The following is a 27,759-nucleotide window of genomic DNA, read 5'->3' as shown; positions in this document are numbered from 1 at the left end:
CTCCTTCTGCCAAAGTCAGCATATTTCAAAGACTTTTAAGTAGCAAAACTTAATTTTTGTAAAAGGCTAATTTTCTTAGATATTTGCAAAGAAAACAGCCTGCAGATCTCAAGGGTAAGGTCCCACATTTCTAATGGAAAGAAATAAACACTATTTACAAAACTTTCATAACAGATATTCAATACCTTTATTGTGGAGGAAAAGATTGTCAAAATACAACATTCTCATAAGCACTCTGAAAATGCCCGTTTTGTTCTTATAGGACTCAAAACTTTAACGGTATTCCCATCATATAGTCAGGAAGTAGAACCAACCCTCGAGAAAAAAAAGCAAAAATGCCAATATTCTCCAACCACAATTATTTTTAATCTATGAAACAGAATTTCCTTGCAAATTAAGCAGTTTTACAGTAGTGACATTTATCATTGATGTGATCTGTTTAATATGACTGTAGTCAGAAGGGAAGTTGGGCCTGTTATTTTTCCAGAAATGGAAAAAAGTATCACCATTAAGATAAAGAAGAGAAAGATTTGCATCCACTTTTTTGGGACACGTAAGGTGAGAGAGAGGTCTCGCAGCTGGAGAATTGGTGGATACTGCTGGAGGAGCTGGAGAGGCTCTCTAGGAAGCGGGTAATCCCTCTTCCGCGAACACTGCTGTTTTGGCCAGAAATTTTCATCCCAGATGGGTAGTCACCTAGGATATTGAAAATACAAGAAAAGCAACGCAGCAATTTTATAGTCTTATAATAAAGAGATCCCTCAGTTGACTCCTATCCCACTGTAGGCCTCTCACTAAGCCATAACTAAATGGATCATTAATCAGAGAGAGATTCTTAGAGGAAAAGGCAAACATTTTAAGAATAAAGGCAAAAAAAGGCTGAACAACAGTATTTCTTTTTGTTATTCAGCCCTGGAAACCTTAACTGAACGCCTTTAGGAACCAAATGCAATTTCATGTCAATAGCTTTTCAAGCTTCCTATCTTCCTAAAGACATCATCACATCATAACTATAGAACTATAGCTACTAAAAGAATAACAATTTTATTTTAAATGCCCTGAGTAAGTCAAATTTGTCAAAGTGACACAAAAATGTACATATCCAAACTGTTTAAGGTGCTAATAACGCCAAATCAAAATCCTAATTCAACAAGATCCTTATATCTTCAAGCTAATTTAGAGCATCTGTTTAAGTACCATACTCTGGGATCTTAATAAGCTTTAAGGCCCTAAACTCTGGGTGCACTCTTATAAAATATAAGATACTTACCAGTGGGTGTATTTGATCTTTGTTTCTGATTAGAAGAGTTGAAATGAGAGAATCCTGGACTCTCAACCCTTAGCTTCTGTAAGTAACAGAAAGAAAAATACCATAAAAAATGTTTCCTTCTTACTACTGGATCACCTACTTCAATTTCAAATTACTCTTTAAAAAATACAAACTAACATACACTTTTCCAACGTCTGATCAACTTCTGAAGAGTACTACTGTAATGAGGAGCAGAGGATAGTCTTTGGAGGGAAACTATAGAGTCAAGAGAGGGTTTTTATTTTTAAAGATGAGATTATAGCATGTTTGCTGATAAGAATGGTTAAGAATAGACAGAAACCCTGTTGATGAGGCAAAGAGGAGGAATTACTGGAGCCATGTTCTTGAGTGGGTAAGAGAATGGGATCTAATACATAAGTAGAAGGACTGGTCTTATATAGGAACACAGCCAACTGATTCATTAAAACCGGAGTAGAAGCAGAGTACATGGTAGATGCAATGAGATGTGGTGGTAGGAATATGTAGAAAGTCTCTTCTGATTGTTTCTGTTTTCTCATAGAAGCAGGAAGCCAGGCATCAGCTAGAACAAGGGTGAGGAAAGAGGTGATGGAAGTTTAAAGTGAACCAAGGTAAGAAATAACTGTCTAGGAGAGTGGGAGAATAATGAGACTAGAGAAATGGACAATGCCGGGCAACTCTAAGGGCTCACCTGAAGTTGGTGTTGATCGGTCTTTAATAAGACCAGTCAGTATGGTAGTTTCTTTTCAGTTTCACTTAGCTTCACAAATATAGGAATAGAGTAGAAGAGTTAGATTTAATGAGGGTTAGTATTTGTCAACCAAGCACGATGAAAGAAGGTCAGTAAATGGAGTTGATACTGTGAGTGAGAGGTAATGACAGACCAAGGAGTCTAAGCTTAGAAGGAAGGAAGTGAAGGCTGGCGGTAAGGGAGTAGAGGAGGAGAAAGGCTGCAGCACTGCACATGTGTGAATGGTACCCCTGGAGTTGTGCAATGCAGTGGTCTTGTAAAGGAGTACAAAACAGTGGAGGCATACATGAATTGCAGGTTCCAGTAGGGATCAAAGAATTGTTGGCACTGAGGTAGGATACTGGTGGTCAGAGAGCAAGATGCTTGAAATTGAGATTATGGAGGAGGTGGCACTGGTGCCTAGGAAATGACCATGGGAGTGGGTACTTGATGTATGGTGGGAGACAGGATCACTGGAGAAGGGGAAGTTGAGGAACTGAGAAGTCAGGCAGTTGGAAGAATTACCTATGCTGAAACTGAAATCAAGAATTCTGACAGGAATATTGTCTGATCTGGCTCAGAGTTGCTCTAGGAACAAGGATGATCCACTCAGGGCCTACTTACTCCAAAAAGGGGTTATGAAGTACTACAGCCTGAATGGCAGGAGATTCAAAGCCTAGGGGTTTTAGGGAGAAGGCAGGAAGAAGTTTAAAGCAAGGACAACCACCTCGAATCTAGGCCCATGAAAAATGAAAAAAAAAGATATCACCATTTGAAAGGGCTAACAGAGAAGCAGTGTCCTTAGAGGACAGCCAAGTGTTAGTTAGAACCAAGAAGGTAAACAGACCTCAAGAAGATGTTAAAGATATTAGAGATCTTGCTGACAAGTGAGGTTGAAAAGACCCACAGGAAAGTCTTTCAGGAGTTGGGGAGGACTGGGAAACAGGATCAACCAAACAAGACCAGTCTGGGAGAGGAGCGAGGATCCAGGTACCCTGAGCTTGCATTAGTGACTGATGTAAACAAAGAAAAGGGGAATAAGATTCATTCTGCTGGTCTCAGCTAGACGGCGATAATGCCGCTAAGGCAGGCTTTCTCAATCTGGGCCTTACTGACATTTTAGGCTGGACACTTTCCTGCGGGAGGCTGTCCTGTACATTGTAGGATGTTCAGCAGGATCCCCGGCCTCTACCTGCTAAATGTTAGCAGTGCCCGCTCCCCTATTGTGACAACCAAAAATATCTCCCAATATTTTCCAAATGCTCTCTGGACCACACAAAACAGGCCTTAGTTAAGAACACTGGACTATAGGTTAATAGAAAGGAGAGAGGAATTCCCTTGCCCAGGGAATATGGAGAGCTCCAGGGTACTTCCTTTTCTATGTTTTTACATTATCATACAGTAAAATGGACTTCTTTTGGGTGTACACTTCTACAAGTTTTAAACACTAGATTCATGAAACCACCACCACAATCAGAATACAGAGCCATTCTATCGCCTCAAAAACCTCCCTCACGCTACCCCTTCACAGTCACGCCCTCTCCCAACCCCTAACCCCCAGAACTACTGGTCTGTTTTTCATCATTATCGTTTTGCCTTTTCAAGAATGTCATGTAAATGGAATCATATAGTATAGCTTCTTTTGCTCAGTATAATTAATGTCTTTGAGATTTATTCTAATTGTTGTTTGCATCAATAGTTCATTCCATTTTGGGGGTTCCCTTTTCACTGTTTTATTAACTATTTTTAAATAGTAACATTTATTTATTATCTACCGTTTTCAAAGGCAGGTTTCTTAGCACTTTCATATGTTGCTGCATTTAATGCTACAACTACTAGCCCTTATTATTGTTTTGTTTCACAGATAAGGAATCAGCACAGAAAGATCAAGTAATATGCATAAAATCACAAGTCTGTGTGTAGCAGACCCTGACATGAAATTCAGGAATTCTAACCCTGGAGCCCATCCTCTTAAGTGCTATGCTCTTAGTAGTGAGAGACCTACTAGTAATAACAAGGAGGGCAGGAAGGTGGCAGGGAAATTAGATAGCTCTTAATCAAATCCTGAATCAGGTCCTATAAACTTTTTGAAGTAGATGTTTTAAATATTTATATTATCTACATTCAGATATTTAATTTTTGGAATGTTTGGATGTGTTCTGTATAAAGACTAACTGCCAATTTTAATTTTCTTAAAACCTTGTTAAATATAGTGGGACAATATACCAGGAAGGAAAAGGATTTTATGCAAGATCCAACTGGATTAAGAACTGTTCACATTCCAGGAAGGATTAAAAAAAATCTTTAAGGAGAGAGAGAACCAAACACAAGCCTGATCTTTAGCTGCTGTTGGCCAGGACCACACTGAGCAGGATATAAGAAGATATCAGTAGCTCCCAAGTCAGCTCCTGACCTGGTAACGCCCTGCATCCAATACAACCATTTTGGGTGTCACACTATTCCTGGCCTCATAATCTTGGAGTGGTACATGGGCCACTGTGAGCTGGATTCCAAAGAGAGTGGCCAGAGAATTACTGATGCAGTACCTTTAAAAGGAAATAAGAAAAAACTCATTATAAGAATCTCTTCTAATTCATCCTAAAAGCATTCATGTTTTAAAGATTTCTAACATAAAAAACATGTGAAAGGTACTGTTCTCAATTGGGGAAAAAAGGAAATTTAGAGATTCAGAGAAGAAATGGGAATAGGCAGCAATACGTATCATAAAAATGGTCGTTACTAGTAAGCAATACACTTACCGGATAAACTTCCAGGTTCATTATAAGGGAATGGGGACAAGGGTAAAGATCACCAGAATTCTCAGACGTTTAAGGCAGGGAGAGGGGAGCACCAGAAATAAGGCTACAACTTTAAAAACACTTCTCTAACCTCAGAGCCAACTACCAGCCGCTGTGTAAGGGGACGGCTGAGCACCCAGAGGTCAGAGGCTCCAGGGGCTTTCACTACAAAAGGACAAGAAGAGGGGCTACATTCTCTGAGCACCTTCACAAGGAAGTGCTGTCCTTAATGGGAGCAGGAAATTCCGCTGTCCTACAAGAGTCCTAGAAGGAAAATTTTCAGAAGTGCTTCTGAGGGTTCGCCCAAATTGCTCAGGTCATAACTACAGCAGACAAGTAGTGACATGGGCAGAATAATAAAACTAACATGAAGTAAAACACAAACAAACAAAATCCCTGTTTTAAAAGAGAATTGTGGAAATAGAGGTGAACAGTGATTCACTCCAACTACAAAGCAACAGCAAGCAAAATGGCAAAGAATTCAGTGCAGAGGGCAGCATCATAAAGAAACTCCGTTCCCCAACTTACGCAATTTTCTTGCAAACAGCTAATGCACAGAAGAGAATATCATTTTCTTCATGCCACTTGCACCTGTACAAAAAAGAAGGATTTGAATATCTTGATCTAACTGAAGTAGCACTGCTTAAGGGTATTTATATGCCAGACTTCTAACTTAGTTGAAATCATTTAAGAAAAACTGACAGAGATTAAAGTTTCTAATTTAACACACAAAAAACAGATTTTTCATGTTACCTCCTCTGATGCAAATTCATGATGCTACGCCAACCATACATAACCATAACTGGTAAATTTTACCATGAAATATAATGAGTGTTCTGAGGCACATTAGTGACTATGGTTAACATGCACTCATTCCACAAGCATTTACTGAGTGCATACATTTACCAGGCATCGTTCTAGGCACTAGGGACACATTATTGAATGAAACAGAGGGAAACTCTTGTCCACACAAAATTTACTTTCTAGTAGGAAAGACAGATCAAAAAAAGATATGTAGGCATAATACACAGGAAGTTAGGTAAGTTCTAAGGAAGAAAAAGGACAAAGAAGAAAAAGATCCTATGAAATGTTGGAGAGGGGTGACATTTTGGATAAGGCAGCCAGGAGAGGCACCTTGAGAAAGGGATGTTTGAGTGGAGACCAACAAATTCACTCCCACGACGAGAGCCACTATAACCCTGTGAACATCTTTCCACCGAGAGCACAGTCTGTGAGGACTCTGAATAGCACTACCCGTGTACTACAAAGCTTGCCTGAACTCTGCAAGAATTTCCATTTAAAAATTACAAATACGCTAAACAGTAAGTGTAAAAAGTCAGTTTCTCTGCACTGAACATAAGTTATTTAACTGAATGGAAAACTAAAAATAAGATTAAGAACTTCCCACTTCTTTTCCAAAAAGTAATCCAATAAATGATTCATAAAACTCTAAAATAAGGGGGGCGCCCAGTGGCATAGTGGTTAAGTTTGTGTGCTCCACTTCAGCAGCCCAGGGTTCGCAGGTTCGGATCCCAGGTGAACACCTATGCACCACTCATCAAGCCATGCTGTGGCCATGTCCCACATACAAAACAGAGGAAGATGGGCACGGATGTTAGTCAGGGCCAATCTTCCTCACAAAAACAAACAAGAACAAAAAACTCTAAAATGAAGCCTTAGGTTAAAACTAAACCTAAGTTCTTACATACCCACATGGAATTTAGTAATTTTTAGTTTCTAAGTTTTGCTCCTTGTCCAGAACTTAAACCCCAAGGGTACCTACCACATATCCACATTTACCACTGTAGATCAGATTTGAACTGATGGCAATGGAAAAACTAACAATATATTCCAGGATTAAAAAGCACAACAAAACCCTACAAAAATCTGCTCCCGGGGGAAAATGCCTCTAACTCGACAGTTATATTGTTAAAAATGACATTGATTTGATCTGTCTTTACTTATACTTCATCTTCCTCCAAATCATCCCACCAATTCCCCTAAAAAAAATGAGTGTATTTTATAGTAAAGGAAGAGTCATTCTAAAAATCTGTCAAAAATTAGAACTGCTCTGTACACTTTAAGCTATTAATATTCACTTTGCAGCCTCAAATCTAGCTCCAACTTTAACGCACCTCAAACGTGTTTCTTTTATAAAATTCCACTCAAGTCATAACATTAGGCCACAAGTAAGTATGTCTTCTAAGTTTGCAACTTACCCCCCAAGTCCCAACACTATCTCCCTCACTCAAACGTGCAGCAGAAAGGCCTACTTGCCCCTCTTTATATCGAAAGGTCTCAACGGTTCCTTCTCCCCCTGTTCAGGGCTAAGACTCTCTTCTTTTCAAGGAGAACCCTGCCTTTATCTGCCGTGGGAACTACCGTCATCCGGCAGCTGCACAAGTTCTGTGCTCCAGTCAGACTGACTCACTGGTTTTTCTTAGACAGTCTCTGCGCTTTGATTCCTCTGAGTCAAAGTCCAGGTCATTTTCTTCTCTCGGAAAAGTCCTCCCTTCAACCCAAATCTCTGCTTCTAGAAATTCTATCCATCTTTCCAGAAGAATTAAATAAAAAATTTATTCCGTAAAGTTTTTCAAATATTTTAAACCCTTACACTGATCATAATCTTTTGAAACTCTTTTAAAAAAGAGCTATCAGAAATTGTCATATATAACTCGAGTGTCTCTACATGCTTTATTGCTCCTGTTAGGAGACTCAGAGAGCAAGGATGATCATGTCAGTCTTTCCCATATTTCCCACAGGACCTAGTCTCACGCCAGATGAACAAGTGCTACTCAAATATTTGTTAAATATAAAAAACTCAATAAATTGGACTAAGGAAAGACTATTCTGAAGTGATGTAAAAATAGAAAAATGCCTATTTTAAAATTACCATTGCTGGGGCTTCTGATTCAAGATGCATAAATTTACTTTCCCCTCTTCTCAAGACTATATAAAAATGACAGAGAATAAAAATAGTAGATATCCACAATAAAGGAGAAAACAGGAAGAGGCCTCCACAGAAGAGAGTTTAACAAATTTGGGGGATACAGAAAGTAAATGAAAAAGCGGTAACTGATGCAGCTGGACAAAGGAAGTCACAGCCTTCAGTACGCACAGAACAGACTGCACAGAAGTGGGGGACTATCTCTCAGCACTCAACTCATGGACATGTCCCTGCCAGAAAGCAGAGGTAAGACGTGAGGCTGAACTTCTGTACAAAGAAAAGTCAACTTCCCTGACCTGGTGCAAAGAAGGAAACTGTTCTTGAAGAACTAGGCAGCAATAATGGATGCTGGTACGCTAACGAAAGCCTCCCACATTCTAACATTCAGGATTCTGTCTTCAGCTTAACATCTAGCTCCCTTGTCTGCCTTCCCTATAGCAAAGCATAATCAGTTAATAACCCCACTGAGCAATAAAGAGCACTTACTCAGCTCTGCAGCCTCATTTCTAAATAGGAGCATAACCAAGGACAATCAGACATTCAAAGAAAGCTTGCAACACGAAAAAGATCAAGACAGGAAGACCACAATTCACAACCCAAAAGAATGAGATGATCCAGGGAACAAAAGCAAACTAACACCCCCAACTACCAAGTACCCCATCACATCTATGACCTTAGTTTTTCTCCTCATCTCCTCAACCCTGGCCAACACTGATGATGGCTATGATGATTTGTGTAATATGATAGAAACTGTAGGCTGAGAGGTACTAAGACCTCAAAAAAGTCAGCCTCTGCCCAGTTTTAAAATGTCAGAGCTCACTAGGGTTCTGTGCTGGGTTCTTTTTTCATCCTCTACCTAGATGACCTCATCTGTATGCTGTAAGTTCCATTAAGGCAGAGGACTTCTCTCTCTTCATTGTATTTTCAGCGCCCAGAACAGTGCCTGGCACAAAATGAAATGAATGCTGGCATGACCCCCACCTCTCCATTGAGTTCTAGGCCAGGATGACCTGCTGCTTGCTTGTTACTTCTAGATCTTGCCTCACCAGAGCCTCAAAACATTCTAAACTTGCTCTTCTCTCTTTCCTCTCTACCCTGAGGTATACACCAGAAATCTCAGCACTGTCTTTGTTTTTGTTCTTGTTTTCTCTCTCCCTGTATCTGGTTCATCAGCGAGGTCCACTGATTTTTACCAGTCTGAAATCTAGCTATTCCTCTTTCTACTGTCAGTATCCTAGTCCAAGCCATTTCTCGCTTGAACCAGAGAAATTACCTAGTAATTATAGACTCTCTACTTCCTTTCTTGCCCTCTTCCAATACATCCATAAAAAAACTCAGATCTTTCAGAAACAGAATTTAATTCTGTTGGTTCCCTACTTGATCAAACACCCTTCCCTGTGTTTATGGTCCCTGCCTATTTCTTCAACATCATTTGTGCATCCTCTTTGCTCACCACTCTGCAGTCACACTGACTGCCTAACAATTTCCAGCAAACACCTGCCTTTCACCTCCAGGCCTCAGTATCTCTCTACCAGGATGCTCTTCCTTCCAATTTTTGCAGGGTTGCATCTTTCCCCTGCTTCAGACCTCAGCTTGGATGTTACATTCTCAAAGTCTTCTTGACCATTCCTGAAAGCAGCCTACCTTTCTATACACTCTTCTCTATTAGAGTACCCTGCTGATTCCCTTCTTAGCACTGATCACAAGCTAAAATGACAGTTTTATTATTTGTCTGTTTCTCTTTCCCACTTAAATGCCACCTTCATGAAGACAAGGACCATATTAATCTTGTTCACTATTGTACCTTCAGTATGGAGCCTGGGACAGAGGAGATGCTCAATAAATACTTGTTGGTTAAATAAAAGCACTCTTGTTTCAGTCAGCAGGTCATAGTGAATAAATTCAAAGATAATTATGACAAGAAGCAATGAGGAGAATGGGAGACCTATAAAAATTACAAATATCTAGCCTTCAAAATAACATGATAGTCATTAATAGTCTGCTTACTTAAGATTCTAATTCACCTTGTCTAACTGTACTCAATTTCACCAATTTAATATCTGCTTATTTCTTCTCAAGACAACTTTATCAAAAATTTATTAGAAACTTTGAGGTCTTTCAAATAGAAGCTTAAGAGTAGTGTTTGAAATGAGTCCTATACGCTTGTATTAACTAACAGATTCTAACAATAGTTTCTATTGCCCACTCCATCTCAGACTCCCTTCTAAATACTACACATGGAAAGCTTACTACATCCTGAAGGTCAGTAAGAGGAAGCTCCATCCTGTCCAAAGCAGTTTATTATTCAAGTGCTTAAGTCCTATGAACAGTTTCATCTTTAACAAAACCTCACAGCACAGGCATAAAGACCGTCTTTCAGAAACACTCCTCCAGGCTTGCTGCAGCCTGCACTCACTCTGCTGAGCTCAACACTGCAGCTCTTCAGTCCTAAAACAAGCTTTTTTCACACCTTAACTGAAGCTGGAATGCATCTTACAATTGAACGTATTCTACAATTGCTATTATTGGTCAGTCTAGAAATAGTGGCCATTGCCTAAACATGTATAAATTTGATCATTCTTGATAACCAAACAATTACAACCCTTCAACATTTTAGTCAATAAACCATTTAAAGATCATTTGAGAAAATATTTGCGTGTCTCTGAAAACTTTCCACTGACATCATCTGATAAGGTCAAGAAAGAACTAGCATAAAAACTCGCAAAAAGAGTGTCTATCAGTTGCTTGGAAGAAAATCCCAGAGACGAGAGTGCAGTTCACTTTCAAGAAACACTGCATCAACAACACTCTAGAAGGCACAGAAGACAGTAAGGTATAAAAATACAGACACCGAACACCTCTGAATGTGAAGTTTCAAAAATACTTCAGCCAGTAGTTGAGGTAACAGTACACATATCCAAATATCCTAACACTTCACCCATAAACTTTACAGATTAACAAGAACAAACAAAATAGAACATACAAAATCTCTACCTGCAGCATAGCTAAGAACACCACAAAACTCAACCTACAAATAGGAAAAAAACAACAACCCTTAATTTCCAATGAGTCATTTCTCAAGTTCACACCCCAAGCCTCTATACGGCCTTATATGGAGAGTAGAGTCCAGAAAACACTGTGGGGAAGAGAGAGAAGGGAAACAGAGTGCCTAAGATTAAATTACAATCATTCCCACAAAGCAAATGGCCCTGGCTGAGCAGAGTGCTGATGACAGGAAAGGGACTCAAGTGCCTGGAGACGCCAGGAGGCAGTCTGGAGGCAATGCTTCGGAGCAGCAGAGGGTAAGAGGAAGGAGAAGAGTCCTTTAGAAATTGTGTGGAGGGGGAAAAAAGCAAAGGGGAAAATTTAGGATTCTGCAGAACAAAAGAAAATAAAAAAAAAGGAAGACCCACAACCACAGCCTTTCCACCCTGAAAGCATTCAAACCTTGCTACACCGACAGAAGAGGGAGCACTTGCCCTGTCCAAGAAACAAAGGAACCCAAAGCACCTGCATCTGTGGAAAGCTGCTGCAGCAAGAAAAGAGAAAATAAGAACCAAAACACTTTAGCAAATAATTCCTCCCCCATCTGCCCCCCACCCCGAAACCATGAAGGAGAAAACTGTAACATAACATTCCACATTGAATTAAATATCCTCAAACAAGAATCTGAGGAAGCGAAAACATGACCTGATAAGAAACTTCAAAATTAACAACAGAAATAAGAGCTGACAAAACTAAGAAATAAAAATCCTATTAGAAAAGAATTCAATTACAAACTGTCCAAGGAAGAACAGATCCAAAGGGAAAGTTAACAGGGAAACCAGAAAACAGAAAACCATCGTGAGAATAAAGGATTAAAGAAAGAAACAAAAGGGTCAGAGGAAGTAATCAAAATGAAAGAGAGACAAAGAAGACCAAACATACGTATACTGGACTCCCTTAAGAGGTAAAACTAAACAATGGAACAGAACTGATATTAAACTACAACCCAAGAAAACCCTCCAGAAATAAGACCTGATTCTGCAAAGTCAAAGGGCTGGCCGAGCACCTGGGAAAATCGACCTCCAAGGATGAACTCAGAGAAATACCCTAGTACAACTATTAGACTTTAAAGATGAAAAAATATTAAAGTCTCCAGGCAAAATGATCAAATAACTTAAAAAGCCAAGAAAATTAATTGATCAGATTTCTCAAAAGCAACACAAAGCAATACAACAATGGAGCTGTATTTTCCAGAAACTCAAGGAAATAAAGGGTAAACCAATAGAGAAAGTTTTAAACATGCAAGAACACAGGGACTACTATTCCCAGGAGTCCCTGATCAATCTACTACATCAAGATTCAGCAAACTTTTTCTGTAAAGGCACCAAATAACACAGCAACCAGCTTGAAACTACAGGAGATGCAATGAGACAGACAGAAACATGGTAGTAACAGAGGACTTTACACCACTCTCAATACAAGACAGATCAAGTAGACCAGATATAAATAAAGAGATAAGACAATTTAAATAACAAGACAGATCTTACAGATAGATATCAAACGCTACACACTGAAAACAACATACTCATATATCCACAGGCCATTCACAAAAATTGATATTTCAAATTAGCAAAAAATTGAAAACACCAGTAACTTCCATAAAACAGAAATATTATAAACACCCTGATCACAATGCAAAGGCACTAGAATTTATAACAAAAACAAAAACGAGAAAGGCCTTTCCACCTGGACATTTAAAAGCCTTATATTAACTTCTGGGAAAAAGAGAGTTGAAACTAGAGGATTTTTTAAAAAAATGACAAATTACTGTATGCCAATCCATATGATGCAATGAAAACAATATTTACAAGAAAATTCACTCTCCTAAACACTTATCAATAAAAAAACAAAATAAATGAATTAAATTCCAAACCCAAAAAACTATAAAAAGAACCACAAAGTACCAAAAAAAGAAGATTAAAGCAAAAATTAATGAGGAAGAGACTAGAAAAACAGCAGCTGCAATAAATTAAAATCCTGCTGCTTGGAAAAAATTTAACAAAATAGACAACCCACCAGCTGGTTTGATTTAGGAGAAAAAAGGGAAAAGCACAAATATATAAGAAATAATGAGATAACCACTGAAATGGAAGAAATAGTAAAACTTATAAGACTACTTAACTTTGCAGACTTTTAAACAAATACATTTGAAAACCTAGATAAAATGTATAACTTCCTAGGGAAGTATGGATTACCAAAAATGATACCATTAGAGTTAGAAAGCCTAATCAAATCAATTTCCATACAAGAAATAGAGAAAGTTATCAAGGAACCACCCCACAAAAATTCACCAGGTTGGGATACACACAACCTGTGTGAGAGAAACTTTAAAAAAGACTTGAAAGATACAGCAATAGATGTGAACAATGGAAACACATCATAAAGATTTCAGTTCTTCCCAATTTATAAATTTAATGCAATCCAATGACCTTTTATGGAGCTGGATTGAAGTGAGTGATACTTCTGAATATACTCTTTTCTTCAAACCATGTTAACGTATTACACATTCAAAGGCTAATAAAATCAAGGATGGGACAAAACAAAAACGGAATATGAACAAGCAAACAGACTTTATATTTCAAATGAGTAATTTAACCAGACTGAAGGGGGAAATAAAAAGAACCAACCCAAATAACATTTGAACAAAGTGTTTTGATTATATACCCTCAGACTGAAAAAGAACTGAAAACAAATTGGGAACTGCTAATACATTTTTTTTCTTTTTAAAGAAGTATCACTTAACAATTCTAAAACTACATTCAACGTATTCCAGGATTGAACAAGTGAAAATATTGAGTACCAGGTTTTTCACTCAGAGAAGAAATATACAAAAACAGAAAAGCGGAAAACTAGAGAAATCTATGGTGCTGCATTGGAATTGTAGGTTCAGTATGAACTCATGGTGAGATCAAGTCAGAGCGGGAGAGAGAGAGACACACACCCAGAGCTACAGAAACATGAGTAACGAAGGTGTGTGTATATACACATACATTATATCCCAGCTCTCTCCATTAAGGAGAAGTCGGGTCAATGATGTCCTAGAGGAATGAGCATACCTAGCACCCAGATTGTCTCCTAAATGCTCTCCTTATTTAAAGGAACCAGGGCTCCTTGGAGAAATGGCTAATTGAAGGCTGGAACACAAAAAGTATAAGAAGAACCTGGAACATACAGTGCCAGAAAGCAAAGCAGCACTGAAAGAAGGATGAGGCAATAACAAAAGGACAAAGACACCGCTGCTTTGAAAGGACTCCCACTGGCCATAAAGGAAAGATCTGAGCATAAAAATAAGTTGATTGTAGTAACAGATTATAACCTACTAAATAAAATAGGAATCCATGAGTCCATACTCATATACATAAATGAAAAAAAGAGTTAAAAGCTCTTCCTTAGAATTAATAGAATGCCAACTAATAAATGTAGAAGGAACAATCAGGTTAGAAAATCACCACTTCACAAATATAGTAATAACTGATTCAGGCAAATATCATCAATGGATGCTAAAACTAGTAGATTAAAGTTTGAGGAATAGAATATCTACCAAATCTCAAAGTATCTCCCCACAAAGTACTAATTATAAGGTGAAAAACAGAAACTTTTCAATAGAGAAATCTGGCACTGTCTCAAGCAAGTGATCAAAGTTATCATCAACAGTAATGGGACAAACTGACCTCATGCGTCTCCATGTACGACACACTGAGAAGACACATCACTTTTGTGGTATTCCTGCCCAAAACACATACCCTCAATCTAATCATGAGGAAATACAGGTAAACTCAAACTGAGAGACATTCTATATAACTGGCCTATACTCTTCAAAACTGTCAACACCACAATAGTCAAAGTAAGACTGAGGAACTGTTCTAGAACAAAGGAGCCTAAAGAGACATAATCACTAAATGTAACATGTGACCCTCGGTTGGACCCTAATGATTTTTTTTTTGCTATAAGACACATTACTGGAACAACTAGCAAAATATGAATATGGCCTTTAGATTATATAATAGGATTGTATCAATGGCAATATCCTGACTTTGATAACTGTATTTTGGTAATGCAAATGTTCTTGTTCTTAGGAAAAACACACTGATATTTAGGGGTGAAAAGGCATGACAATAGCAACTTACTCTCAAATGGCTCAGAAAAAGAAACTTTATATTTAGAGAGAAAGTTTTACAGAAAATGTATCAAAACATCAACTGTTAGGGAATCTGAGAGAATGGCATTTAGGACTTCTTTGTACTATTCTTGAAACTTTTCCGTAAACCTAAAATTATTTCAAATTAAAAAAACACTTTTGCCCATTTCACTTATATATTCCTTGTATGTTAAGTACAAAAATTCTATTTAATAAAACATGTCTAAATAAATATAAAATCTTCTTTCATCAGTACGGAAATTCTAACTGATAAAGCACTGTCAGTTTATTTAGTAGGTTTTGTTTTTGTTTTTAGTAGTAGACTATTTTGTCTTATGATCAATGGAATCTTATATTCAAGGAAGTATGATTCCAAGCTCTCACAGGAAAAAACTGCATAAAAAGGTAAAAACTAATCCTAACATATTTTCTCAGTTCAGAAGTCAAAATCACTCTATCACAAAATCACTACACATACCTTGTGTTGCTAGAATAATCCCACATGGCCACATCTAGGAGGCTCCGAACCCAGGTCTTAGAGGGCTCCTTGAGAAATTTTTGCTGGTAGATCCCCACCACAAGATCCTCTACAGTGAGAAGTTCTAGATCTTGCCTGATTTCTTCCATTAGTAAACACAAAAACATATGCAATTAGTGAATTAGGGACATATAGCATATACACCCAAACAGAAACAAATGGATATTAGAAAGCACCTGACCCAGTTTTACTTACCTGATGCCTTCGCCATATGCTTCAAACACCAGTTGACTTTGGCTCTATCATCAGACTGGGAGAAGGTAAAAAAAAAATCAATTTATTTTCTATTTTGTTACTTTTAATTAATGCTGTCCTTGCAAGCTTGTCGGGGATAGGAAGGATGGGGCTGATGGGAAGGGAGAAACTGAAGAGTTATGACAACTAAAGAAAAACTATAAAAAAGAGCAACACATCGGAAAAGACTACTGCTATTTTAATAACCAATGACATTTATATAGCAATGTTAACACACTTTGTGAAAAGCAAGTGAGACTTAGGGTAGGAGATGAAGAAACCAACATTCCAAAGATCAGGTGATCTGCTCACGGTTACCCTAACAAATAGGAAGGTTAAAACCGAAGTCTTTGACTCCTAGACTAGAAGAATACAGACAAAATAAAGAACAAATATAGTCTCTCTGAAGATTTCAAAAAGAGGGTCAAGGGATTGCTTCAAAGGTGGTTTTGAATAAAAGGGAATCTTGCTTAGAAGCATAGGTGTACAGACTAGAACATCCATTCTTCGATAAAAAGGTATTGAAGATATTTCAAAAGGTGGAACTCAAAACCACGAGATCTACCAACGTAGAAATACATTCAGCTTTTTCAGTCTTCAAAATCCTTCCAATACCAGAGAAATTTAAAAGAAAAGGCATTATACCTAATTACAGTCACAACAATTCAGAATGAACATGTTTTAACACACACAGCTAATACACAGGCAAAAGGTCTGTCTCTGGGTCCCCTTCATGGATCTTCTGGCATCTAAATGGAGGTCTTAAAAGAAGTTCTTACACTGAAATTACCTTGCAGTAGATAGGTGGCCAGCTCCCTGGGCTTGGATGAATAAATCTATAAAGGTTTTGTAACACAACTGCTTGGTCACGCCCAGGTTCAAAATTTGAAATAGGAATCTTGTGACTAGAATCACCTGAAGGAAATAAAAAGGAGGCAGAAGTTGAAAATCTGACCAAGACAAACATTATGGATTAGGTGTGGAAGGAGGGGTACATGGAGGACAGCAGTGGGTAATTCATATTTAGGCACTTGTACCAAGCCTGGTCACAGTCAAGTACTTTACACATTTTACGCCCTAATCTTGTGTGGTAGATGATATACACACATCAGAGAAGACATAACTGAGACTCCCAGAAGTTAGCAGTAAGTTTAATAGTTGGCCAACAGTGGAGTCGGGACTCAATCCAGGTTTGTAAAGCAATTGAGCCTACAGCGTTTTCACTCCTCCCATGTTGCCTTTCAATGAGGCTGGAGAACTTAATAGCAAGGACTGCTTTTTAAAAGGTTGTATAATGAAGATTTTCACTTCCAGTGAAAACGTAACTCAGATCGACCCTCCCACAAAAATTTAAAATGCTTGAGATATTGAGAGCACACACAGCAGTAGGAATTATTAGCTCAAGATGCAAGAGAACAGAGAAATCCGGAGAGGGGAGACCAGCTTTGGGGGCAGTTTTCCCCTGGATTCCAGAAGAGGAAGGCGAACGGCTGAGGAACGTACTTTTGACAGCTCTTGAGGCCTGCTTTGCTGGGGTCCCAGGTGTTTCGAAAAAGCAGACATAAATCCTCTCTGGGAGAAGGAACCTCACTGTAAGCCTCAAATTACTCTAAAATCATCTTTTAAACACTATATGAATAACCAGGTACACAAACGACAACGAGAACCAAAACAAAGTTGACAGAAAGAGATCCAAAGGTATTCCAGATACTGAAGTTATTGGACACAGACTTTAAATCATCACGCTTATATCTGAGGAGATCAAATTACAAATTTCAGCATAAAACTGGAAACTATAAAAAAAGATAAAGGATGGCTGGCCCGGTGGTGTAGTGGTTAAGTTCACACACTCCACTTTGGTGGCCTGGGGTTCACAGGTTCGGATGCCTGGTGGGCACCTACACACCGCTCATTAAACCATGCTGTGGGCAACATCCCACATACAAAATACAGGAAGATTGGCACGGATGTTTGCTCGGGGCCAATCTTCTTCACCAAAAAAAAGAAAGAAAGAGAAAAGGATACAGGAAGAGTTCAACTTCTGATAACGACAGACGAGGGAAAAGCTGAAGAAATGATCACTTGCTTAACAGCAAGGCAGAAGTAAAAACACAGTGAGGAATTCTGGGCCCAAAATCTCAGAAAGGAAGAAATTCCAGAGAGCTGAATCTGGCACGTGGTTTGCTGGTAGTTTGAACATTTACCAACTGTGGAAGAGATTTAGAGGCTAAGAAACTAAAGCAGTTTTCAACAGACCTAGAGCTAGTAAGAATTAAAAATATTACTCCAGTATTACTTGTGTACATAAAACATTTGTAATTAAAAAAATATTCAATTGTCTTCTGGCTTCCATTGTCTATGCTGTGAAATTAACCGTAAATTTTACCGATGATCCTTTGGTGAATCTGTCCACGTCCCCCTTTTTTCAGTAAAGGGTAACCAGAAATAGACTGATTCTCATAAAGTCTGAAGCCCAGTTTTACTTTATCTCAATCCCTGAAATTGGCTTAAGGCAATCCAAGAGGGCTTGTGACTCCCTTTCTGCCAGAGGCAATGATAAGTCTTCCTTGGAGAGGAACAAGTTTTCACATGCACTACTCAGCACTCAACTAAAACTAACCAGACACATGAAGAGATCTGATAACCTGACTGAACACCAAGATAACTAAAAATAGACCCAAAAAGAAGATCCCTCTAATAGGGTTATCAGACATAAGACTTTAAAATAATGATACTTACTATGTTCAGGAAAATAAAAAATACTGACAATTTCAGCAGAATATAAAAAAGAACCAAATGTAAACTCAAAAACTGAGAACTTACCTCTACCTGTTTTAGGATGGCAAAATTACCTTGATAACAAAATTAGCTAAGGTTAACCTCAGTCTTTAACATGAATGCACAAATCCAAAACAAAATACTAGCAAACCAAATTCAGCAATTTATTTAAGAGCTATACAGTAACCACGCTGAGTCTGCTCCTGGAACGTACGGCTGGTTTAACATTAGTAAATCACCACACGAACAAAAGACACAAATCATCTGAGATACAGAGAGAGTATTCATTAAAATGTGCAATTAGTATCTCTAGCCAAACTGGGAATAGAAGGGAACTTCATTTGCATACCAAAAATAAGGGAAAAAGAGAAAGAAAACTACAGCAATCAGCATACTCGGTGGTGAAACATTAGAAACTAGAGATCCTAGCCAGCCCACTAAGATGAAACACATTTTTAAATTTTAAAATAAAAGATACATAGATTAGAAAGAAAGTCACGTCACAGATATGACTGTATAAAGAAATTACTCAAAATTCAGAGTTAGAGTTTAGCAATGGTGGAATAAAACCAAAAAACATAAGTAAACAATCAGAAAATACAATTTCAAGAGATATCACTCATAATAGCAACAAAAATAAGCTTTAATTTAACAAGATATTAAAACCATTATAAAGTTTTAAGACTTTATTGCAAGACATTACATATTTAAAAAATAAGCGTAGCCCCATGTTCACATAATCAATATCACAAAGCTGTGAGTTTTCTCCAAAATGATGTAAAGATTTAAAGGTGATTCCCAACCTAAAACTCAACATGGCTTTTTGTGAAGCATGATAAACTGATTCTAAATTGCGTACAGGAGAGCAAAAGGTCAAGAATGACCATGATATTCCCAAAGAACAAAGTCAAGGGACTTGTCTAATTAAGTAAATATTATCAAAATATTGTGTTTAACAAAATGATATGGACATGAAAAACAAAGGAGACCAATAGAACAGAATAAAAATATCAAAAAGACCCACGCACAAACAGAAATGTGGTATGATACAGGTGGCGCTACATACCGGGGAACAAGCTGATTATTCAATAAATGGTAACGAAACAACTGATTATCCACATAGAAAAAAACGGAAAAAAGAAACTGAGTCTCTACTTCACACTATATACAAGCCAATTCCAAAGAACTTGGATATGAAAAACAGAACTTTATAATTTTTAGAAGAAAATAAAGACTATCTTCATGGTAGAGAATTCTTAAATAAGACATAAAAAATCATGAGGGAAAAGATATACTTACTAAATTAAAAAAAGTTCTGTTCATTTAAAGATACTATGAGAGTAAAAAAATACAAGGCACAAACTAAAAATAGATATCTGCACACTGTTAAAAGTCAATAAACAGATACAATAAATTTCCGCAAATCAATAAAAGACAATCCAATAAAAAAATGGGGAAAAGATATTGTAGAGTCAAAAAACAAGTACAAGTACAGAAATAGATACACAGTATGTTAATTATGTCAAAGTTCAAACAAGCAAAATTAAATACATCACTTAAGTAAGTATGCATGTATTCATAGTAAAACCATTCATAAAAGAAAGGAAACAATTAACACAAAATTGAGAACAGTGGTCCTCTCATAAAGAGGGACGGGGATGCACCAGGAGAGACACAGGGGCCTTCAACGATAATGGCAATGTGCTCTCTCTTCCGCTGACTGGCAGGTGCACTGCTGTTCGTTAATATTCTTTATATCTTAAGTGAATGTTACATTCTTTTTTTGTGTATGAAGCTTCATTTAAAAAGCTGATAGAGCTTCACAACGGTGGCTCAGGCAGTTTTTAAAGTAGAACTTCTCTCAAGAAAATCATTAACCAGTAAAACAGACGGAAACAGAGCTCTCAGGCTCAAGTGGGGGAGAATGAGAAGGGCAAGACCTTCTACCCCTCCACACGCAACAGAACCTGAAGCTCCTCTTCAGGGGAACACCTGGTGGGGGTGGGAGAAATCAATGGACTCCAGGCCAAAATCATTTCCGGTTTTGAAATTCCTTGATTGTAAGGTGCTAACCCATGTCCACGAAGCATTCACTTGATTTCACTTACACATACTTCATAAAAGGCCAGACAGCACAGGAGCATTTGAAAGATCTACATGCACGATCCTTAGCTACTTCCCAAACTCTTCACGGCCACGTGTAAATCTGATTCAGTGTGTTACTGTACGAAACACGGTCTTTCCTAAACATCGGCTAGATCATAGCCGCACAGGCTCTTTTAGTTACTATGTCGGCACAGTGGTCACTCTAACACAGTCATTTATCTTATTTAATTGGCACATTTCCCAGGGTTATTAAACTGGCCATTTTAAGACATGCTTAAATTGGTGAGTTCCAAAGATCCTGCTTCCTGAATGAAAAATATTGTGCTCAGTTTTAATTATAAGTTAAGAAAACATTCCTAGAGTCTTTAACAGGTTTAAGAACCACGCTTTCTGTTAATTTGGTTAATTTGAAAAGCTTATAACAACAAGCCTTTAGAAAAATTTTTTTAAATTATCAGAATAAAGAAACAGTAAGCCAGTGGCACTCTCACAAATAAGCATCTAGTATATAGTAGGATATGCACAGTCATGTCCTTCAGTTGCTAAATACATAAATAAAAACCTGTTTCCCTCATCTAAAAAATTAATTCAGGGGCCAGCCCTGTGCCTGAGTGGTTAAGTTCGCATGCTCCACTTCTGTGGCCCAGGGTTTCGTCGGTTCAGATCCTGGGCACAGACCTAGCACCACTCATCAGGCCACGCTGAGGCGGCATCCCACATAGCTCAACCAGAAGCACCTACAACTAGAATATACAAGTATGTACTGGGGGGCTTTGGGGCGAAGAGAAAAAAAAAAGAGGAAGATTGGCAACAGATGTTAGCTCAGGGCCAATCTTAAAAAAACATTAATTCAGAGCTGTTTGTCACTATCATTCTATTATTTTTGAAGCATCAACTTTTTTTCTTAATTTTGAATGGACATCCCTGTAAATGGCCCTAAATCTAGATAATCTGATACCTCTCAAAGAGTTACCTAAGTAACTGGCCAAAAAAAGCAGCTGATCTTGAGGCCAAAGGATATATGCAGAAAATAAAATCACACTCCCCATAAAGGAAAAGAGATATTATGCTACAAGTCTACATAACTTTAAAGTTTTTAAGGATCACATACACCATCTACCACTTCCAAGGACACTGTCCAACAATAACTTAAGGTGATTCTTTCCCCAACTTATGTTTTATGTGTGTGTTTAAAGAGTAAGTCTGAACCAGGTACACACATAGTCAATAGCTATAGTCTTCCCCATTCCTCAATACTTACTTGCAGTCTGACAATGAAACCGAAATCCTCGTGGAATTTCACCTATAATACAAAATAAATTACTTTGTTTAGAGAAGCAGAAATCTGGAAGCTATCTGGTTGTGCTACAGTATTATTTCATAGGATGACCAAGTCATGACATAGGTAGGTAACTGGCATAGCTATGTGAAAATACAGAAGATTGAACCTTCATAGTGTTGTTTTTTTTTTTTTTAAACCAAAGGTACGAGGATCAAAGAATTTTGGTATGCTGTCTAAGCTCCTTTAAAAAATTATTTCTTACAGACAAAGAAACACTAGGTAAGGCAAACTTGTGCTAAAGGAATCCTAGGGCTCCATGAATGGGCCTCAGGGATTCATGAGGCCCTTGATACACAAAGACGAGTATGTATTCTTCAGGGGAAAACAACTCCAAATTCTATCCTTTTAATGTTTTATTTAGATCCACACGAAAAAATCAGTTAAATAACTTGTCCTAAGTAGCAACCCTCCCAAGTGTTAGCAGGATGATTCGTTTTTCTGTCATCTAAAAATAAGGAAAAGTGCTGGTCTGTTCTAATGAATTTTAAAGCAAGTCACAAGACTGAAGACGAAGTTCTTCTTTCCTCAATCTCTTCTCCTTTACTCTTCTCCCTACATATATTTCTCCTACTTACCTTTAAAGTTATACTGTTCCTTAACTACTATCTATCCTCTTGGGAACTGAATCGAATCCTACATCTTCATAACCAACTGGTTCTGATTGGGTGGAATAGCTGGCAGAAGAGATACTGAGAACATCCAAGAGCCTATTAAGTATTGTTATTTCCAGACCTTCTCCTGTATTCCTCAGAACAGCCCTGCAATAGGTATTATCCCCATTTACAGATGAGCTAACAGGTTCAGAAAGATGAAGTACAGTTGGCCCTCTGTATCCACAGGTTTCACATCCACAGATTCAACCACATATCGAAATTCCACGGATACAGGGGGCCAACTGTACTCACTGCACTACGCCATTTTATATAAGGGACTTGACACATCCTCCAATTTTCGCATGGGAGGGGAAGGGTCCTAGAATCAATCCCCTTTGGATACCAAGGGACAACTGTACTTCGCTCAAGGTTACAAAGCAACAGCAGGTTAACACCTGCTGAGGTGACGGGTGGGGCAGAGAAAGAAAAGAGCAAAGATATAAACAGCTTTTAGAAAATTCCAAGATGTAAGGCTGCAGGTAAGCAAAGAACAGCCTACACATTTTTCAGGCAGTCTATTCACCCAATGCTAATGCTTTAGGCTAAAAGCCAAAAACTTTCTGTCATCCCTAATTCTTAACAGTTTTTCAACTAATTATTATGAAGTCTTGTTATAAGAACTCAGCTGTGCACCAGCTTTTAAGAAAACAGATATTATCAAATAAAGTCAACATAAAAAACATATTTTTAAGATTCAGCATCTACTCTATGTGGACACTTACCAGGATTTATAAAACTGTGGAAATCTGCTATAATACCTTCTTGGAGAGAATATTTAACACAGCCTATTTCACAAGGGAGAAAGCGCTGTTCACAATGAGGAGGTAGCTCACCATGGCTAAAAATGTTCAAAAAATAAAAAATGCCTCCAAGGAGAGCTAAAAAAAAAAAAAAAAAGACAAAACAAACAGATGAGTCCCAAATTTACTTCTTAACAAAACAAAAGTTTTAGAACCATTTTCTTTGTATTCCTATATTCCTACATGAGTTGGAAAAGAGAAAACTAATTAAGCGTAGCAGATAAACGAATGAAAATTTTTATAATTACAGTTATCAGGGATTGAAGTACAGTAGTAACCACTCTTTGCATGAAGCCACCAAATGATTCAAACTTGCAACCAGCTCTACACAATTTAGCTATACATAAACCCTGAATCTCAGGAACACCTGGAGAAAAGCTGTGACCCATATTCAACAAATACAAGGGTTTGGGAAATAAACCAGGTAGAAGCAGTGTAGAAAAAAACTGATATAAACTATCGGCAATTTAGTTCACTCTTTCTTTACTTTTTACTAATATACACCAGACCACCTATAATTTCTCTACAGGAAGAAAGAAATGTGAGGTGGTGAGAAGGGTCTATTCAGAGGACTTGCCACATTTAAGACTGTTAAAAGCTGATTAATCTTCAACAAAGTCAGAACACAATTAATGGAAACAGCCAGAAGGAACAGCAAGGACTGGTATTAGCTATGTTCCTCTCTAGGCTAGCTTAATAACTCATCTTTAGCATTATAACTTAAGTGTATTCAAGTGTCTAGCTATCAACACTTAAACCAAAAAAGTACATTTAATAACATATGAAGTGGTAGAAATCGAGACCAGATTTTTGTAAAATAACTCTCCAGTGCTATTTCAACAAATGTAAATTACCTGATCTTTCACAACTTTAGCATCATCGTGTTGGAACACTTGTAGTCAATTACTTTGAAATGCAGGATTAAAATAAACAGAACATATATTTACTCGGCAATATATCGTAGTATTTTGAGCATCCAAATTTACCTAAGCAAAACATTTTCGGATTACTCTACCTTGATCACTTTTCAGAGACAAGCTGGCCATATCCGGGGGTGAGACACTCTGCTTTGGCACGAGCATGCCTGACCTCCTCAGCGGGGTGGAAACAGGTTTCTAAAGAGGAAGGGAATGAGGGACCGCATGTCAGACGCTTGCTGGGCGCTGTACACCATGCACTAAACTCGGCAGAACTGCAAAACCGCCCGCAGGTTACTCAGCCAACGAGCGCAACGAGTAAATACGCACATCTGTCAAGGCACCAACACCAAAAGGCAGACGGCAGCAAAACCTATAAATATTCCGAATCAAAAGGTGAGCGGTAAATAACCAGTTCAACCACCGCTGACTCAATGAAGCATACGCACAATATGGCTTCACTCTCAGGACAAACGTCTTATAATAAAGTAAAAAAAAAAAAAAAAAAAAAAGCTCGCAAACATAAGTACAAATTCAACTGATTAGAGCTTCTACTCAAACATAAATCCACAAAATAAAAATCTCCCAAATCTAAAGCAAGCGAAGCTCCTCTGAATCTCCATCCCGCATCACCGTTTGAGATGCGACGGGAGAAGGAAGGAACGCCCAGGGAAGGGGAGACCCCACAACCGCCCCGCCTTTTCTTCACACAAGTCAGCAAGAAAACAAACTGCAGTACTTTAACATTCCACTTACACAGAAACTTACCCAAATAAACTCTATCCAACTCTTACGTGTAAAGCGCACAAAAATTCACCAAAATCTGCAAGTCTTTATTTCAATATTTTAAACAACGCAGCTAGCGTGGTATCAGGCGTCATTGAAAAAGACAAGACGGTCCAAACTACCGTTAAATATCCGAAAAAAGGTTCTTTAATCATAACGGAGTCGGAAAGGGCCCTCAGGGGCCATCGAGTACACGCCCCGACCACCAACACCACCCCCCCCCCCCAGCCGCGCACGTTTACTGGCCGCGGGCTTCCCAACAGGGACGCCGGCCTCTCCGCCCCGAGCGACACCTCCTCGGCCCCTCACGGAGCCCGCGGGGCTCCTCACAGGGCTTCCGACGCCGGGACGAGAACGGGAAACTCCCCTGCACTGAGTCCCGTCACCCAGCAGTCTGCCTTCAACCTCCCCTCCGCCCGCGTGCCCGGCAGGCGGCTCCTCGCTGGCCACCTTTACCTGCTTCTCCGAAGGCCTGGCGTCCTTTCCCTGGGCAGCCCTCCACTCTCGAGCCATTTCTGCGTATTTCTCCTTTTCTTCCTCCCTCAGGAGCTGGGGAGACGGAGCGGGAGCCACGGGGAGAATCGGCAGTGAGGACCCAGCGCCCTGGCCCTCAGGCGACGCCGGACATTGCCCGGCGGCAGTCCGCCCCGGGCCGGCACAGGGGCCCCCCTCTTCCTCCGGCAGGCCCAAGGGGTCACCGGCCTCCTCGTGGCCTCGTCCGCCGCCGCCTCGCCCTCGCACCTGCCCAACTGCCCGGCCCTCGCTCACCCCCTCCAGCTTACCGCCCAGTCAGCGGAGCAGTAGGGGATGGCATCAGCCACGCGAGCCACGGGCAGGCCTCGGCCCCGGAGCTCGGGGATCTTCTCCTGCACAAAGAAATAGTAGGCATTCCGGCTGGCCTTGCGGTTCGGCATGGCGAGCGTGCGCAGACCTCGACGCCGCCCGGAAACCGCACAGCCGCCGGCGCCCTCGCCGGGCTCCCGCCCTTAGTAACTGAGGCCGCGCCTGCGCGCCGGCCCGCAGCTCTCGGCCAATCAGGGCGCAGCGCGCAGCCGCTGAGACAGACAACAGCGAGACCACCGGAAGACGCCGCTGGCGCGCAGTGGGGGCGGGGTGCAGCGAGCGCGGGCCCAGGTGCGAAGCATTTGATTGGCTGGGATGAGTGGTTGGCTGAGGTGTTGTCACGTGGGAGGCTTGGAGCAATTTAGCCACATTGTTGCGCAACATGCGTCAAAGTAGATGGAGAAGAGGAGGACCGGCGAGGGCTTCCGGTTTTGCCGTGTTTTACGACTGTAAAGGGCCTACTGTGTGCTAGGCACTGTGCAAGATATTGGGTGGGGACAGAGTGAGGAACACAACAAACAAGATCTCTGCCCTCAAGGTTGCACTCCACTGGGGAGAAAAGGACCAAAATAAGTGAATCAACCCAGGCGGTTTGGTTTGGTTTTGTTTTTCTGCATTCTTAAATAACATTGTTGGAAAGAATATGATTTCTTTTAATGCGGTTTTTAATAAGTATTAGGAAGGAAACACAGAGGCTGAGATTTAAAATAAAGTCCTTGAATAAGTTTTATAAATTTCCTTATAAAGGTCTGGCTCATTTTTTGTTAGTTTTATTCTTAAACTATATTTGGGACTACTAGGAAAACTTTCTTTTTTCCATTATATTTTCCAATTGGTTACTGCTGGTGTGTAGAGAAGGTGTTGGTTTTAATGTTAGTTTTGTGTATTTCGCCCCCCCTGCTGAACTCTCAGATCGGTTCAAATAGAGCTGGTAGATTCTCTTGGATTTTCTAGTTATATATGCTTCCCAGAGAAAGTGCGTTCTGTATTCAGTTTATTAAGTATGTATATACGTGTTGTATGTATATGTTTTAAAATCAAGAAAGAGATGAAATTTTAAGTGCTTTTTGTGCATCTTTTCACATGACCATATGGTTTTATCCTTTAATTTGTTAATAAGTGATATCCCTGTTTTTTCTAATGTTGAAGCATCCTACCATTCCTAGTATAACCTCTTCTTGATTGTGAGGCATTGCTTTATTTTTTTAAGCATATTTAATATAGAAATTTTGCTTCGTTGATTGGAGTGATGTCGAATTATGGATATTTTTGTGCTATCCTTACAAAATATTGGTATCAGTGTTGTCATAGCCTCATAAAATGAACTGCCATCTTTTTCTCTGTTCACATTGAACAATAGATGGGAATTATCTATTCCTTGACAGTTTGGTAGAACTTACTAGTAAAACTCTTTGATCCTACTATTATCTTTGGAGAGTGGGGTTGACGTTTGATTACCATTTCAATATTTTGTATGGTTATTAGTCTTGTCAGCTTTCCTAGTTTTCCTTCAGCCAATTTTGGTAATTTATATCTTTTTAGAAAATTGTCTATTTCATTTAGGTTTTCAAATATATTGGTATAAAATGTTGGTGAGGATGTGAAGCAACTAGGACTTTCATACATTAGTGGTGGGACAATTGCATGACAGTTTCTTATAAAATTAAACATATACTTACCACAGGACCCAGAAATCCCACTCATTTAGGAGAAATGAAAATATATATCCACACAAAGACTTACACATGAATTTTCATGGCACTTCTACTTAAAAGAGCTCCAAACTGGACAACCCAAATGTTCATTAACTGATGAA

General features: G+C 39.0%; 1 protein-coding gene across 1 annotated transcript; it reads right to left on the bottom strand.

Moving 5' to 3' along the window:
* Positions 1-163: 163 nt before the first annotated feature.
* Positions 164-26,318, bottom strand: MAEL (maelstrom spermatogenic transposon silencer). Its single transcript, XM_008531994.2, has 12 exons — positions 25,883-26,318; positions 25,557-25,649; positions 24,413-24,512; positions 23,320-23,475; positions 21,864-21,905; positions 16,509-16,633; positions 15,680-15,734; positions 15,425-15,566; positions 5,345-5,407; positions 4,432-4,564; positions 1,271-1,346; positions 164-696 (listed from the first exon to the last, which is right to left on the bottom strand). Exons 1-12 carry the CDS (start codon positions 26,012-26,014, stop codon positions 509-511), a joined length of 1,305 nt encoding a protein of 434 aa, XP_008530216.1. The 5' UTR covers positions 26,015-26,318; the 3' UTR covers positions 164-508.
* Positions 26,319-27,759: the final 1,441 nt, after the last annotated feature.

This window comes from Equus przewalskii, chromosome 23 (assembly GCF_037783145.1).
Source record: "Equus przewalskii isolate Varuska chromosome 23, EquPr2, whole genome shotgun sequence".
Taxonomy (NCBI): domain Eukaryota; kingdom Metazoa; phylum Chordata; class Mammalia; order Perissodactyla; family Equidae; genus Equus; species Equus przewalskii.
Note: the sequence above shows the minus strand (reverse complement) of the source record. Positions and strands in the feature narration are given on the sequence as shown.

Bases quoted from the DNA above. Each gene is read 5' to 3' on its own strand.
- MAEL (XM_008531994.2), bottom strand. From the start codon at position 26,014: ATGCCGAACCGCAAGGCCAGCCGGAATGCCTACTATTTCTTTGTGCAG. The intron at 15,735-16,508 runs GTAATTTCAGTG...ACCTTCTCCCAG, and splicing joins GGCCACCTATCTACTGCAAG to TCTGATGATAGAGCCAAAGT. The intron at 1,347-4,431 runs GTCAGGAGCTGA...TGTTACTTACAG, and splicing joins TGGATGCAGGGCGTTACCAG to AAGCTAAGGGTTGAGAGTCC.